General features: G+C 34.7%; 1 protein-coding gene across 2 annotated transcripts in view; it reads left to right on the top strand.

The window, feature by feature from the left end:
* Positions 1-12,426, top strand: part of Cv-c (RhoGTPase activating protein) — a 350,396-nt gene that overhangs the window by 127,488 nt on the left and 210,482 nt on the right. For both annotated transcript variants that reach the window (XM_072005731.1, XM_072005732.1), the window contains one exon: positions 8,767-8,809. In XM_072005731.1, coding sequence (XP_071861832.1) covers positions 8,767-8,809 — 43 coding nt within the window. The remainder of the gene's footprint in view (positions 1-8,766; positions 8,810-12,426) is intronic.

The raw sequence follows: 12,426 nt of genomic DNA on the forward strand, positions 1-12,426 counted from the left end.
ACTATGTTTGAATAAACTTTGGTGCTAAAAACTTAGAGAAGAGAAACAGAAAGAGATTTATATCTCCGAAGCAATACCACGATACTAAAATCAAAATATCTTAAACAAGATATTTATAAACCATCGGAATAATATAAATCATCATAATCAACCTTCTTCTTTTCATCACAGAACCAGTCGTATCTTGCGTAAAATTCAAACATGAAGCCCCATTGAAACGGAAAAGATACGTAGTTTGTTCAAATGACACACGTTCCTCGTAGCCAATCGAACCGGCGCGCGATCGATCAACGCGAACATATCGATGATAAATAACAGCGTTCGGTCGGATAAACTGACAACTGTCCGTGCGAGACAGCAGCGTGTCCTGCTCGAGATATTCGTTTAAATATCGATAACAAGCTCGAACCACGAGTCCGTGAGTAGGAGAAGTAAAGTTCGGGGTTTTAACCGGGAAGAGTATCGTCCTAGCTTCAATAGGAAGCATTAATCACGTGGCAGTAAAGCGTGTATGGCATTTGGCATCGAGATTACCAAGCTGAGATAGGTTGTTCGGACTGTTACTCCGTTCGGTGATCCGCGCTTATGGGTCACCATTAGTCTCTGCCCACGTGAAACGTGTACGTTGCGTGGCATTGACCATCGCGAACACGGTATTTGTATTTTACTCGCGGTTGTAGAACCGCGTGTGCAGCCCGTGTGGGCTGACGGAGGCCATCGTGAGATTGACAGTTTGTTGGCACGATGAACCTTAATTTCCCTTTCATGACAGGTATCTCCACCTGCTACGAGACGAGGTGAGTCGAATATCTTGCAAATTAACCGATTCACCCTTGGATTGAATCAGCAAGGAAACTCGTGATCTTGCATCCATTCTTTCTTTACTTTTTTCGTTCTTTGCCTGGCCTATTTTGCTTTTATATGGATACACATTGTATAACTTTTTTGTATTAGTTTCGACAAGAAAAATACAAGAAATTTGCACTTGAGATGTATTGTAACCTGTCGGTTATTCGATGGGAATAAAGGTTGTAAAATGTCATTTTTTTTTTTTTATTCTGCAAACGCCTTTCATATTTTTCTGGGAATAGCTGTTAGAATCGAGTTTTAAAGTTGTTAAAACAGGAATATACCAGAATATATTCAATGCAATAATTTTTAAGTGACATAAAACGAAATATACGTGACGTTAGGCAAAAGAAAGGTTACTTTTTTAGCTAAAGGAATTATAGCCAAGGGCATGAATGAGCAACAAAGTACGATTGATCCTAAGTGTAAAAAGAGTCTGTAAAAACTGCAACCGACTAATTAACTGTGAAAATGGTCGACGGAGAGTTTAAAATTAGCGAGCAGCTCCGGCAGCTATCGATCCCACTATTTTTGCTGCACGTTCTTCCTGTTTTCGAATGGAAATTGCATTCGTTTGTTTAAGAGATATGCATGTTTCAAATTCTACACGTTCCGCTCATTTCATTCGCAATTTTAGTGAGAAATCAATGATACAATTCATACAAAATGTCAGTTATTTTTGAAATATTGTTCTCTCAAAGATAATATTATGCAAGATCTTGTAACTATCATGGCTTATAAAAGTTATAAAAATGATTAAAAGCTGTGTAAAATAAATAATTATAAAATAATTCCAATAAATTACGACGAATTAATAAATTACAAAGATAGGAATTAAGTATGCTGTCGCAATTTACAAAAATGTCAAATATCCAATAAATATAACAAAAGATAACAAGGAGGATAAAAGATAATTCTATTGGCATGATTAAAGATCGACCGATAATTTGGATATAAATTTTCCGTGGATCAAATATGAAAATAAAGAACCACTATACTATCATCGATTCATCTATAATCGACGACTTATCCGAAAGATACATCGATGATCCGCGAAGTAGGTGGAGATACCCGTCGTGAGGAGAATTAAGCTCATTGGGCTTACAAAATATCAATTGTACAATCATCGTAGATACCTATTATCGTATGTACGTTATAGTATTAAAGAAAATTCGATCAATTATCGAGATATCGAATACCAGCAGCCCTGCTGCGAAACGAAATTTAAGATCTCTACCTAGATCTCCCTAAGATCCCCCTGTTGGAAAAATTTTAATTTTACAACAAGCATTGATAGCATCAATAGTCCTCGATAATCTTTCCATCTATAATGCTAATCTTGTTCGATGACTTCCTGTTTTAATGCCCGTGGAGAACGTGCAGTTTCGAACTTGTAATTGTAATTTGCTTGACTTCCAGATTGAGAGCTACTTCATAGATTTTCCCGAATTGAAGGTCTTTCGGTAACTTTTCAAATAAGAAGAATCTATGTTCTGTTATACGATGATCGTTATAGAGATAGATAGTTTGATGTTCCCTGACATATTTCTAAATATCGGCAAAATGTGCTTATCTCTGGTTTTACGAGGTTGAATATTAACGACGAAAAAGATTTAGTGGAAATATCCAAAATTTATGCTATATTGCCCAAGATAAAGTTAATATGAATAGCTCTTAATTATTTCGTAATAACGTAATATCTTTTCCTCATAAAAGACATTTGAAATCCATCATATCGAACAAAAATTATACGTCGTTGCTCTATGAAATATTCTTCGTCATGTGAAAGAAAAAGAGTGATTCAAACGTTCCTGCATGTCCTAAGGGATGCAATAAATTCTCGTTCGTTGACGCTGTATGAGCAAATAGCGTGAGGTAGCTCTATATTTATCCGGTGGACCCTCTCTTTGATATCATCGGTCCCGTGTGGTTGCATCGCGATCGCGCAATAGTTTGTCGTGAAATCGTTTCACGACACCACAACAAGTCATATGCTTTGGGTTCGACTTCTTCTTTGAATATTTTCGCGTGCAACCGTGTATTGAATAATAGACGGACGTAATTTATGGAAACTTCAGCGCGACCCGGTTGGTAGCGCTTTTAACCTCGTGGTGGATGTCCGGTGTACGTAAATTGTGCAAGGTCAGCCACGATGCTTTGATGCTAAAAACGACCCTTCGCATCGATGCACAACCACAGCAGCCGATATTCTGTGTTTACCTCGGTCATTTTTTACTCTCCCCCCCCCCCCCCAACTGCACGACAGAAAATAACATTCGAATTTTTAGCACAGAACGTGGAAGTTTCGTTTCCCACGAATGGTCCTGTTGATATTTTCCATATGTTTGAACAAGTAACATTTGTTTCTGCTCGATGCTGTATGTTCGAGAAAATAGTACTCCTATTTGTTTCTACTATAATAAAATTTGGTGCGCATTTGCCAAAAATCTATCTTCTAGAGGAAGGATAGAAAATGTTATTTTGTATTATTTACTGTATTTTTATCTGCTTCAGGAAATATGAAAACAATATTTCTCACAATTCTTTAAAATTTATGAGTTTAGAAAAAGATAAAAATAATAGGTATATATTTTCCGTGCTATATATCAAAATTCTAATTGTTTGAGAAAAAATGTAAAATAGTATTTCGTACTATTTATTACGTTTTAGAAAGTTTACAAGCAATTTTGTAGCAACTTTAAATACACTGATACACATTGTGAAAGAAATTTTGTTTATTCCGCTTGCACGAGTGAAATAATAAATCATAACAACATACGAATTTGCAACATTCTGTTTGTTCGTACGAGTTTTACTATCTTTCGATAGAAAAAAAAGATTGGATACAAAATTTGTATCCAGTTGAGTGTTATTTATTCAGAATTTATTGATCAGCTCGCGGCTCAATATATTCAGTGTCTATAAATCACGAACGTATCCCATTGTTACGTTATGGAGTACAAACTGTTAATCGGTTGGACTGGTTTAAAAATGGTATTTTAGTTGGAGTAATATTTTTGGTTTCTCGAGGAGCAACATTATTTATAGTCCCAGTTCGTGATGCAGCTTTTAATAAATTTTAAGTTGCAAATACAACACTAAAATATATATCATTATTTTTACATGATTATTCAGATCCATGAGTTGTATGAGTTACATTAATACGCCAAACGTTCATTTTATGTCGTTAAAAAAATTCGAAAATTATATTTACTGAAATTCATGGCTAGGTGAAAGTGAAAATACCTTGAAGATAAGTGGCGATTATAATAAACGCATGAATACGATTATGAAATATAAAATTCAACAAAAGTTTCCACATAAGTGGTTTGAGGGTGTCTATATAATTATGGGTGATTTAAATTTACAATGCAAAATATACCTCATATTCAAACATACTTATTTAACCGTGACCGACATATTTCACAGGAATTATAAAAATAATATTAATTTAGAAATTGCAAAATGTCCTAACGAAAACAAGATATTTCTAATTACACTTCCCAAACAGTAAATTCGTTTAAAAAACTAAATTATATAAATTTTCTTTTTATTATTAAAACATAACTATTTTTTCACCTACTATGCGCATTTATGTCCAACATTTTTTACACGAAATCTCGACTTGACGTAGAGACGTAAGATGGAAGAATTCTAGAGGAAGCTTTATCAAATGGTTTTCGGTAGAGTTCCGTCGGTGAATGCGTATTATCAATGAAGTGTCAATACATGAGGAGGTAGTTTGTGCACGAGTGAGCATCATTGCCTTGGTAAACATACATTTCCACGATATACACACGTATGAAGGATCGGCATCTTGGTGGTAGCGAGTGATCAAAGCTAATGGAGCAGCGAGCCATGTCGGCGTATTAATCGGTTGGCATCTCTCATAGCTCTAATAACCATCGTGTGTGGGTTGTACGTGCAAAAGGCCCTTAGGTAGAAGAGAACTTCCGTCGGTCAGCGAAAAAATCATTGCACCTGTGATGTAGCTGACAAGCTTTCAAGTTGACCAGAAAGTACGATAGCTAATCTTACTTTCTACTTTGACACATGACGGTCTTAACCGTAAATTAGTGTGACTCATTAGTAGAATATTAATTATGGATCTCTTAGAATATATTTGCATTTCAAGCTACATAGAAAGAAGACCACGATTCGCATCAATTGAAAATCATATATCCGTCTTATCCTGTCACGTTTTCGAGTTTTTATATCCCCATTTCACTTTTATTTTAATAAACAAGAAAATTGTTAATGTTTTAAGAAATATAATAATTTCAATTTTACTGTTAGAATGTTTTATTCAACACCAGATGCATACAAATGTTCGCACGATCTAACATCATGCAATTAGATAAGTAGTCTTCACAATTTTATCCAGTCCCATACGACTACGCGATGGATCAGGCAGAAACAGAAACAAATATTTATCGAGAAAAACCGGTATCGATTTTACGATTTCGTTCGAGGTTGAAATCAAGAAACAGAGACAAACTTTAATGTCTACCAGATACTTTTTTCCACTGTATGCTATGGATCGATGTTCGCAGTACGGTAAAATAGGACGAGGAAGAAAAACGTGTTAACAAAAACCTGGAACAGGAAATAAATTCCCTTGGTCAGAGAATTTTATCGGAATTCTTTTTCGAAGTTATGCAGCTCGTAAAGAAAGAAACGCACCGCCTATTGGCTATTGTTCGAGAAGTATTTGCAACGCTGCTCCCGTTTCTTTTTCCTTTTCATAAATACAGCGGCAACATGTCGAAATTTACAATCCGAATGCGATTAACAGTCCAGTTTATCGTTTCGTATTTTGCGGTGAAGGACAATTAATTTCGTCACATTCGAGCCACGTTGTGCAGACATCTTAAACCTTGCTTTTTCAATATGCAAACACAAATGTAACTGTAATTCGCTCGTAAGGTCTACACACTGTTTTAACCGGAAACTAATGGCATTACGTCTACGCTGATGGTTTTAGTATAGCATGGCTGAAGTTTCCATTGATTTTAATGCGATATATTAGATGCAATATGGCGATAAACGGCGATGCAATATGCAACAAATACGAGTAAATACGAGAGAAATTTGCTACATTCGATATCTCTTTGAAATTTCGTTTTATCGGCATGTTGGAATTATGTTATAATTGTGAGTAAACTCAGTGACATTTTCTGTATCAGGTTACCTTTCTGCACTGTTTCTTTTGATTTTCAATATATTATTACGAATATACATATATACAAAATTATTATGTATAATTATTATAATAACAGTATAAAATATTTTGGAGATCTGTATAAATGTAAAAAATTATTTTAAGATTGAAACAATCAAACGAAACAGTTTTGGAGTCTCATTTTCTATTCACAGATTGTTCACTGTATCACTTCCCTCAATAGGTATGTTGTTGCGACACAAATTATTTTCTAATGTCACACTCTACACGATACCACGCAGTCTCTATATTTTCCTCAAAATCTAATTCTCAACGCTTACTTGGTTCCCTCTTGTCACAACTAATAACATTTATCCCTGTGAAAAGGGAACGCTCTTTCATATCGGTTCTCTCCTTTGTGTGTGCCTTGAAGTTCCAAGTAAAATCAAACTTTTGCATTCATACAAGTCTACAGCGTTGCATGAATAAAATTCCGTCAGACGGTATCTCGTTCTTAAGTCTTAAATTCAATACCAACACATGATTTTTCCAGCCATTTTCCATGGGAAAATGTCGTCTTCCTCTACGTTGCCTTTTTTATGAAATTATCTGTACACCGCGCTAATCGATGAAGGTTTCGCGGCAGTATGGCGTGGATAAGGTCATGGTCGTTCGTTTGTTCTGATGCTCTGTGTCGGACCGGCTCGATATCTTGCATGTATGTAGGTCATGGTTTGACCTCTTCGCTTCGCCCGTTTCCCCATTCCTAAGCCTGTGTACGATTTTTCCCTTCTTTCCCTTCTAAAACACGCCCCCGCAAGTGACGCGGCTTAGTCTGTTTCATCGTCGACAAAACATGATAATAATGGTCGCCCACGTGAATTTCGACGACGCCAATTAATAGGCAACGCGGTGGAACAATTTAAATGCAATTTGAGACTCGCAATTCATCGGCCATCAACCGATGCTAATTTTGTATGGAAAATTTTACGCGGCATCACCAGGGCCGGTGATTCAATTAAAAACTCAGGCAAATCTGTCTGTGGACATTTTGTTGCTAAAACTCTCGCAAAATGTCATCCTCGTCGATTTACTGTCGACGGATTAATTCAATTTTAATTTGGACCAGGTTTTTTTTATTAAGCTTCATTCAGATTGGCCAGGTTGATTGGATTCGAATATTTTGAAGTCTCTAGATCAGTATGAAATTGTTATTTACTTGAACTTGTTATTTAAAGTATCTTTTAGTATTGTAATGATCGTTATCATTAATCAAATTGCATTTCGTTAAAAGATCGTGCTTTTGCTAAATTTATAGTATTTAAGATTTAAACAGAAACTTTGCAATGCTAATTGCCTGAATTCGTCTTTAGTTTCAATTAAACCAGTTTGGAATTGTCTTATTAACTTCACAGTTATTTTACATAAATCGAAATATTCCTTCGAATATTTAGTGAAACTGAGATTCATTTGATTAGGACTTGAACCATAGAACATATTTTGAACATATATTATGTACGTAAAATATAGAGTACAAGACAACAAAAACAAATGGTTCCAATTTCAAAAATCCAATGGACTTGGTTTATTTTTTCAGAATGGATTTCATGAACTGTGGATTTGTATGAATGAACAAGCTTGAATTTAAGTTACTAATTTAAATAAGTAGAATAGTCTGGACGAAGTTTTATGGATCGTTCCTTTTTGCTACCACCTGACGTAGGGACGTTAGTGGCGTTGTTGGTAGCCATCAACAGGACGACGCGACGGATCCATCAATCTTTCGGCGCAATTTTGTATTTAGGTAAATGCATCTGTCGATGTAGGCGAGGTCAAGCGTCGCCGTTTATAGCATGTTCGAATCGATGATAGCGCGACAAGGAAAGGAACCGACCAATTTTAGGGGTGACGTACAATTCCCAGAGTTTGTGGTTTTGCTTCATTGTGCGTTGTTCGACAAATTGATCTTGGAATGATGAAAATTGAAAATTTTGATTGCAATATTTTTTGAATTAATTGAAATACTTTTACCTTCAAACTGGAAACTAAATTGAGGCGAATGTCTGAGTTTTCTTATCTTCCATATTTTTGATACATGTTACGTGGAACATTTTTATTAAATTGTTCTTGTAGTTTGTTTTACTATTCTTGTAATATGTTTTTCTATGAATATGTAGATGTTATGAAATGTTCTTTTTCCCATACTTTTGCATGAATTCTCAATGTCAGAACATTCGTTTTAAAAAGAAATGAATATTGAACATTGTGCAATTACATACCGAACGAAATAATAAGAGTAAGCAAGCCCTTGAAAAAGCAAAGTTGCGCGAGTTGAAATTACAACACATAAAGTATGGCATAAAACTTTGGCTGAACGGTGCATTAGTGGTGGAAATGAAAAGTAATATAAAAATTATCATCCGAATAAGAAGGAATGTACACATCCAACGTTATGCGTATCTATGTCATTTCTCACAAAAAGTAGGAAACGAAAAGAAGAATATATTGCGAAAGAAAAAGTCCTATCATTGTAATTTTTTGAAAGGATTTTCTTGTATTAAAATGTGATTTTCTTGTGTTGTATTGAAATTGAAATTCGAGAACATTATGTTTGTAAAATAAATGTAATTGAGATCAAATATTTAAAGTTTTAAACAGGATAAACTTCTGAAAGCATTACTTGGAAATTTTATGTCATCTTATATGATCACGACGTTCAACGTGGAAAGTAATTGGATTTTTTCGTTTGATTACAGAGTTTACAACAGCCACGCTCACAGTCGGAACGTCAACTATCAGGTGAGTTTTCAACGAACAAGGTACACAATTCTTTGCAATGAAGTTAGACTCCGCTCTAGCTTCGTAGTTTCCTTTAACTATTTCCGAATTAGTTGAACTTTTGACAGAACTTTTAATCCGTTTTATTGCCTTCTTCCTTGCTGTAACAACGACCGATTCCAGTTATTTTAGTCGCCATTGTGCTAGAAAGCCAACTTATTTTTCCAAAATTCCTAAAAATCTTTAAATATATATTTACGTGTTTCGATAAGAACTTAAATAAAGACTGGACCACTTTCATCATAACTTGACATGTTCTAAATGTACGTTATACTACATATGAATGTTCCGAGGCCTACTAAATAGTAAAACAAGATCAATAAATTGCACTAAATTTTTATCCTTATCGCAATTTAACATATTTATACATTGCTTCCACTTCGTTTAACTTTCTTTCATTGGAATATAAAATATATAAAGATACAGTACCTGATCACACATATGTCCATTATTTTCTTCAGAAGTTTCAAAATCTTCTCAATATCTTTCTTTAACATTTGATAAATAAGAAATAGTGATCTTCTTTTGAACATAATAATTAGATTCTGAATTAAGATTCACAAACAGATTAAAAATATTTAAATTCTACTTTTTACTGAATCATTAAGTTCTAACTTGTTAGAAATTCAATAGCAAAAGAATTGCACGTTAACTAATTAAAATTACACGACAAAACATGTCATATCGAAATTTTATACACACGAAAGGTAAGTTATTCGTAACCACGTTTCATTCGTATGAAGCTTTTCATAGTAGGGTCACTGCAATATCAGTAATATGTCCTGCGTTGGAAGACTGTCTTGTCGTGCAACCCTTCCTGTCTGGATCCTTCTCCTCCGTATTCTATTTCCGTCAAGCTTCCTCTCCACTCGCCAAGTGATTTATTCGATCGAAGTCCGAGCAATTTGTCGTCACTGGCGCGACACCGAGAATGAAAGTAGCTCGTACACGTCCGCGAAACTCGCGCTCGAGAGTGCAGGTTAATTCTTAATTTCAACCTTGGGTCAGCACGCCTCCCACTGGAAGCCTTAATCACGACGAGACTTGAAGTCGCTCCTCGAGAAAGCAATTAGCGCTGCCCCGCGAACTCGTCGATAATTAATTAAACTTTCGCGATCGATTCCTCCGCTGTTCTTCGGACGCCTGTGCACCGCTTGTAAGCGCGGCTTGACACGCGATCTGTTCGACCCTTTCAAGACGGAACGTTGTTCGTTTAAACAACGAATATAATAACAGTTACAATAGTTATAATGGATTCCAATTTGCAGAAAATGTTGAGCGTGATTTTCAAAATGAGATACATAGTTTCTTTACGATTGATATATTAATTCTTTGCAATGGAATCATATACAGGATGTCATATACTTATAAGAATAATTTTTAAAATAAGATTCATTTATTTTTTACGATGGAGTCATAAGTATCAAGAGTATTCATAAATAATAGTAAGAAAAAAACACAAATGTTATATAAATGTTAATTGATCTTCAATTGATATTGGTTCAGTTATGGATAATTATAAGAATTTAAGTTATGGTATTTAATTTTAAAGTGTAAGTATAATTTTATTTAATCACGTGTATCGTGCATGATAAAATTGCTATTAATGGGTTTCATCGGTTCAAACATACTTAGAACACGAAGTAAAATTAAATGCTTTAAAATTAGTTCAATGATGTAGGATTGAGAATTAATTAAAATATAAGGTAGTAAGGAATTGGTTCTTCGTTCTATAAACTATATTAAAAATGAGATATTTATATTAATTCCACTCCAAAGTTTGCTTCATTTCTATAACCGCCACTGATATTTATAAAATCTTGACATTCGCAAGCATTTTACACGATCGATGGATTTCCAACTTTTGCGAACACTACGAGCACTACGAGTATATTTCGAGGCATCGCAATCCGTTGACGAGCAAGCAAATAGTACAAAAAGTTGGCGGAAATGTCGTATAGAGAGACCGTTAAAAGGACGTTGTGGAAAGTGGAAGACGATGCACACCACCTGTAGACAATCCCTTGGGGGCTTTAATCTTTGATCCGACAGTATGATCTTCGTCGTCGCTTTGTTGTCCCAAAAATAATCCTCAGATGTTAAGGGTCGCGGATGTAATACGTGAATTTTTATTGGAACGACAGCTAGTAATAAGAGAAATGGATGTCGAAATAGAGTACTAGATTCACGGATATTATTATCCTACGTTAGAGAGAGGTTTCTTAATTTGTGCTTAACCGATAAGTGAAAAAGTAAAGTTGGTTTGGTCACGTGAAATTGTTTAAGATGTGCAACTGCTACTAGAATTTGGAAATTTTGTTAAACTATTGATAGTTTTAAAGTAATTTTAAAAGAATTTAGAACTTTAAAATTTGTAAAAGAATTAGGTTCAAGTTCTAATCTCAATGACTGTCCGGCTGGGTAATCCTTTATTATTAATCCGATGGAATATTTAACATTTGTCGTGTAAATTTACTGTATTAGGATTTCTTAGCTATTTTCGAAGGAAAATTTACTAGATTTAAATTAATCCTTTAGGCTAAATACTTTTTTTTATATAATGAAAATTTTAGTTAGTCGAAGAGGTCACACAGAAAGAATATTACGAATTATATGGTCCAACCCACATATTTGAAGCTTTATGACAGAGGATCAAATTGTTCGTCTGTAAAATTTTTTCGACATTTACCGTCGTCTCTCGAAGGTCGTTATTATCAGAAAGAAAACTCAACAGAAACTTAATATACCCAGTATCGACAACGAAAAAAGATCTTCAGAATAGCGTAGAAGATTCCAGATTCCTCGAATCCTGAATATGAAACCATCCTTAAAAATATGAATAAGGTGAACCGTAATGGTGGAATAAAACGAAGAATCATTTTCTACGATAAAAATAAAACTTCACACCAAGCCATACGTCACAGCAAAAGTTTATGGTATATGTAGTAAATGATAAAATATATTACTGTCATCTTAACAGTCTTCTTAACATCGTAGCGACATAACAAGGGTGTGACTATGCTAATTAAAGTTAAGGTTATTAGCTTCCATGGGCAGAACAACGAACGTATAGAGATGATATACATATATCGTCGCATTTCCGCACGAAGAAGAATGTGTGTCACCGGATATTATCGATTCAGACGCACGTGTTAGAAACGCGGACGTCGCAAGTCGAATTTGAATATCGAGTCTACAATTATGTAAATTTGCTGGCCGTGATTTATTGAAATTTTTAGAGTACCTATAGGAAGAAACATGGAGAGGCGTATACATCATGCTTGAAATTACACATTAATGAGGATTTTATTATTAGCTGTTTCTTTATTACCCTATTCATCATGTTCATCCAAATTATCTTATTCATGCAAACGTATCTTAATACCTTTATCTAGCGAAGTTCGACAGGCGTATTAGATGGTGAAATTTGATTTGCCGATTCCGTTTTTCCCCCGATTTTTTTATTATTTAAATCCACGTCTGGCGTTACGATTTTTTGGAAAACCCGAATGAAGCTTGTTGTTATAAAAGCAACGTAGAATCATGAAATATTTAGGTAGAAATTTCTGGTCGTGCGT

Source organism: Bombus fervidus, chromosome 6 (assembly GCF_041682495.2).
Source record: "Bombus fervidus isolate BK054 chromosome 6, iyBomFerv1, whole genome shotgun sequence".
Classification (NCBI taxonomy): domain Eukaryota; kingdom Metazoa; phylum Arthropoda; class Insecta; order Hymenoptera; family Apidae; genus Bombus; species Bombus fervidus.